This window comes from Micropterus dolomieu, linkage group LG13 (genome assembly GCF_021292245.1).
Source record: "Micropterus dolomieu isolate WLL.071019.BEF.003 ecotype Adirondacks linkage group LG13, ASM2129224v1, whole genome shotgun sequence".
Taxonomy (NCBI): Eukaryota; Metazoa; Chordata; class Actinopteri; order Centrarchiformes; family Centrarchidae; genus Micropterus; species Micropterus dolomieu.
The window spans coordinates 1214077-1217723 of NC_060162.1; the positions used below are offsets into that span (position 1 = coordinate 1214077).

A 3647-nucleotide genomic window follows, 5' to 3' on the forward strand; every position below is an offset into this window, starting at 1 on the left:
CCCCCCCCCCCCCCCCCCCCCCCCAAAAACATAATTATTTAGCCTATGTTTTATATATTAAAGATTATTATGCATACTCAACACACATATGCTTAAAAAGTAATTACTGTTTATTTCAGAAATTTTTATTTTAAAAAGAAAACTTTCCACCACCAGGGAGGGCGGCACCCTAGTGCACTCTATTGGCCAGCCACCACAGGGTTCAAATCATATCTGGCGGATAGGAGTTTCTGTTTACCCTGGTGAATTTTCTTCATCTGCTGCCCCTCTTTCTTATAGGGTCCCCCAAGGGTCCATATTGGGCCCCATGCTTTTTTTCACGTCAAATGCTGCCGTTGGGGTCCATTTTCAAGAAACACAATATCTCCTTTCGTTGCTTTGCAGATGATATACAAAACTCTTGTAAACTCTGTAAAATCCAGTCACAAAGCATTAATTCAGTCCTTGCTTAACTGCCTGAAGGATCTTAAAATATGATCGGATCAGAACTTAAGTGCTTCTGTAGATGTTATTGGTACTTTAGGAACATATAGTCGTCCATTTACCAAGAATCTAGCTGTGATCTTTGACAGTGCTTTTAAATTTGAAACACAGATTACTTCTGTTGTAAAAAGCCAGTTTCTTCCAGCTGAGACTTTTGGCTAAAGTCAAGCCCTACCTGCCACGCAAAGACTTTGAAAGACTAATCCATGCATTTTAGTGCTGGGCAATTAACGATGAAAAATTTTAATCTCGATTAAATGCATGATTTTCTTGCGATTAATCACATTGTTATGCGCAAAATTGAATAATGAAATCTAACATTGTATTGCACGCTTTTAATTTAAATGTACTGCTATATACACAAAAGTAGAAACACTTAACATGCTTTTTACCAGCAGTATTCCCTTTACACAGTAGCAATAAAATATTTCTTGTAAATTTCAACTTAAACATTAATGTAATCAAATCAAATATTAAACCAAAGCTTTTTGCTCCTGCCAGGGCGTTACCTTTTATCTAGCTTGTTAAAACAAGTTACCATCAGAGTCCAGTTTTCTTGGGGCTTTTTTCTGAACAGCAGAAACATTTTTATTTTATCAGGGAGCAGCAGAAAAAGTCTATGTTCAGCAAGTTTCCCTGTTAGAGTGAGGTGAAGTGGTCCAGCACAAGGTGTAGCGACAAGCGGGTACGTTCCTCTGAAACTGCTGCGGTGGTGCTCGCCTCACGCACATGCCCGCTGCCGAAGCTGAACTGTCTTGAACTTTTTATTTGCGACGCACAGCACAAATCATTGGAAGAGAGACTGATCCTTGCTGTGAGTTTGCAGAATCTATTACTGTTTTGGTAGGACACCAGCAACTAAAATTAGATGTAGGCCTATCTGGTAAAAGTTATGTAGCCTATTAATTTTAACTTCAGTTAAAAAGGCTACAACAGAGCGCCTGCCGTTTACAATCGGAGCGCTGTCTTACTTCTCCCACACACTGCATCCAGCGTAGTCTGCCGAAGCCTCCCTCCACTGCTTGTTTGGGTGGGTGATTTGCAGGCTGATCCACATCCCGCCCCTGCTGTGACCCATGGTTTGACTGTATGTGTATTCAAAGCCCGTGAGAAACAGAATTTAAAAATAATAATAATAATAATAATAATAAAAATAAACTGTGTTAATTAATTAATGCGTTAACACGTTAATGTGCCCAACCCTAATGCATTTATAACATCTCGACTAGACTACTGTAATTCTTGGTGTGTTTGAGTGGATCAGTCATCTCTCCATCGGTTCCCGTTAGTCCAGAATGCAGCAGCTCGACTTCTAACTGAAACTAAAAAGCGTGAGCGCATTACTCCAGTTTCAGCCTCGCTCCACTGGCTTCCTGTCCACTTTAGGATTGATTTTATTGGTTCTCTTTAAATTGCTAGTCTGATTTATGACTTCTGCTGTCTGTCTTCTTCTCTCATCAGCTGGGAGGACTGATCTCTGTCAGAGTGTGAGGGATCAGAAAGGTGGTGGTGTTGAGAGAGGATCAGCTGTGTCCTGATGATCCAGAGAGGTTGAAGCAGCAGCATCAGCTTGTGTGTGGAGAGGCTCTGACTGGGCCATGTTACTGGGAGGTAGAGTGGAGAGGAGAGCTTCATCCAGCAGTGACTGACAGAGGAATCCCAACAGTGCTGCAGTCTGAACTGCTCTGAGATCAGCTCCACTGTCAGACACAAAGTCAAGTCCACCATCATCCCTGTGTGTTCCTCTGGATGTGACAGAGTATCATCAGTGGATCTGGACTGCTCTGCTGCTGCTCTGTCCTTCTACACAGTCTCTGCAGACACACTGAGACTCCTCCACTCCTTCTGCTGCACACTCAGACACCTCCTCCACCTGGACCTCCACCTGGACCTGATTAGTCTGTTTTTAATTCATTCAGATGTTCTGAACCCAAAGAACCTCTGCAGATTAGTTCTGTTTCTGACAACAGAACTGCAGATTAACTCTTATTTAAATCGACTTTTCTGCTTTGCTTTCTGTTGCAGCGCCACCTTGTGGATTGATGGAGAATTGCAGTTAATTTCCACGTTATATTTATAACATATTTTGATAACTCTATAAAAATGGCAGATAAATATATAAATGAATAAACAGAAAATATAATAAATACCAGAATATTAAATAATATATAAACATTATTATTTGTATTTTTTATACCAAGTCCGTCAACTGCAGACCCCCTAATTTTATCTTTGTTAACATCGACCTTTGAAGTTTGTTTAAAACTCTCCATATTGAATCATATATTGTTTGAAGCTTGTTTTCAATGTTTCACAATGTTAGCTGGTCCAAATATGGCCCATATCTATGAAATGTGTTCATGTGTCATTTTTATGCTCAGTGTGATGTTGTTGCTTTACTAATCTTAAACAGCCGTTTTCTCAAAATGACATGTTTCCTGTACACCAAGTCATTTTTCTTACAGCAATATATCTTTTATAATTCTCATTTTATCTGTAAATATGTAGAATAAAAGGCTCCGTCTCACAGATGAGTGGTGTTACAGCCGACTGTCGATCAAGGGAAAACAAGCTGTGAGAGGCTGAACATGGAGAAAACTGATGAGACTCCACCACATTTCTAACAATCCATTTATTTTCTATTTCACAACGATGCACAACAGTTCCACTTAACAGCTGTTTCCATACGTCTGTGCAAAGAAAAGGCCAGAGCACAAGACAAGTCAACATGCACCAATAAAGATCTAAAATGACCCTACCCCCATGATCACTGCAGCCAGGTGAGGTGAACAGGTGAGTGCACCTGCTTCTAACTGCGTCCTACACACCCACATACACACCCACCACCCAAGTGCCAATCAAGTGTGCAAATACAAATCAAGGACATGAAGATGCAAAAACGTCCATTTGTGGCTCCTACAGGTGGTTTATTTTGAATAAATCCATGTAAAAACTATATTTTGATAAAGCGTTCTGTAAATGTCTGAACATTTGGTTTATTATCACAATAAAACAACAAAAATCCATCTGACTCTTATCAATGTGCTGGAAAATGGATTTGTGTGATAAGGCATATTATTAAATCAGTTTGTTTTTACTTTTAAACAAGTCAAAACTCTGCCTATAAATCTTTTTCCCCAATATATTTGATTTTTAATGTGTCT

At 39.6% G+C, this 3647-nt stretch overlaps 1 protein-coding gene across 1 annotated transcript in view; it reads left to right on the forward strand.

Moving 5' to 3' along the window:
* Window positions 1–3387, forward strand: part of LOC123982171 (NLR family CARD domain-containing protein 3-like) — a 38814-nt gene extending 35427 nt beyond the window's left edge. Inside the window, exon 10 of the mRNA XM_046067592.1 lies at window positions 1945–3387. Within this exon, the coding sequence (XP_045923548.1) occupies window positions 1945–1957 (13 nt within the window). The 3' untranslated portion in view covers window positions 1958–3387. The remainder of the gene's footprint in view (window positions 1–1944) is intronic.
* The last annotated feature ends 260 nt before the right edge of the window (window positions 3388–3647 follow it).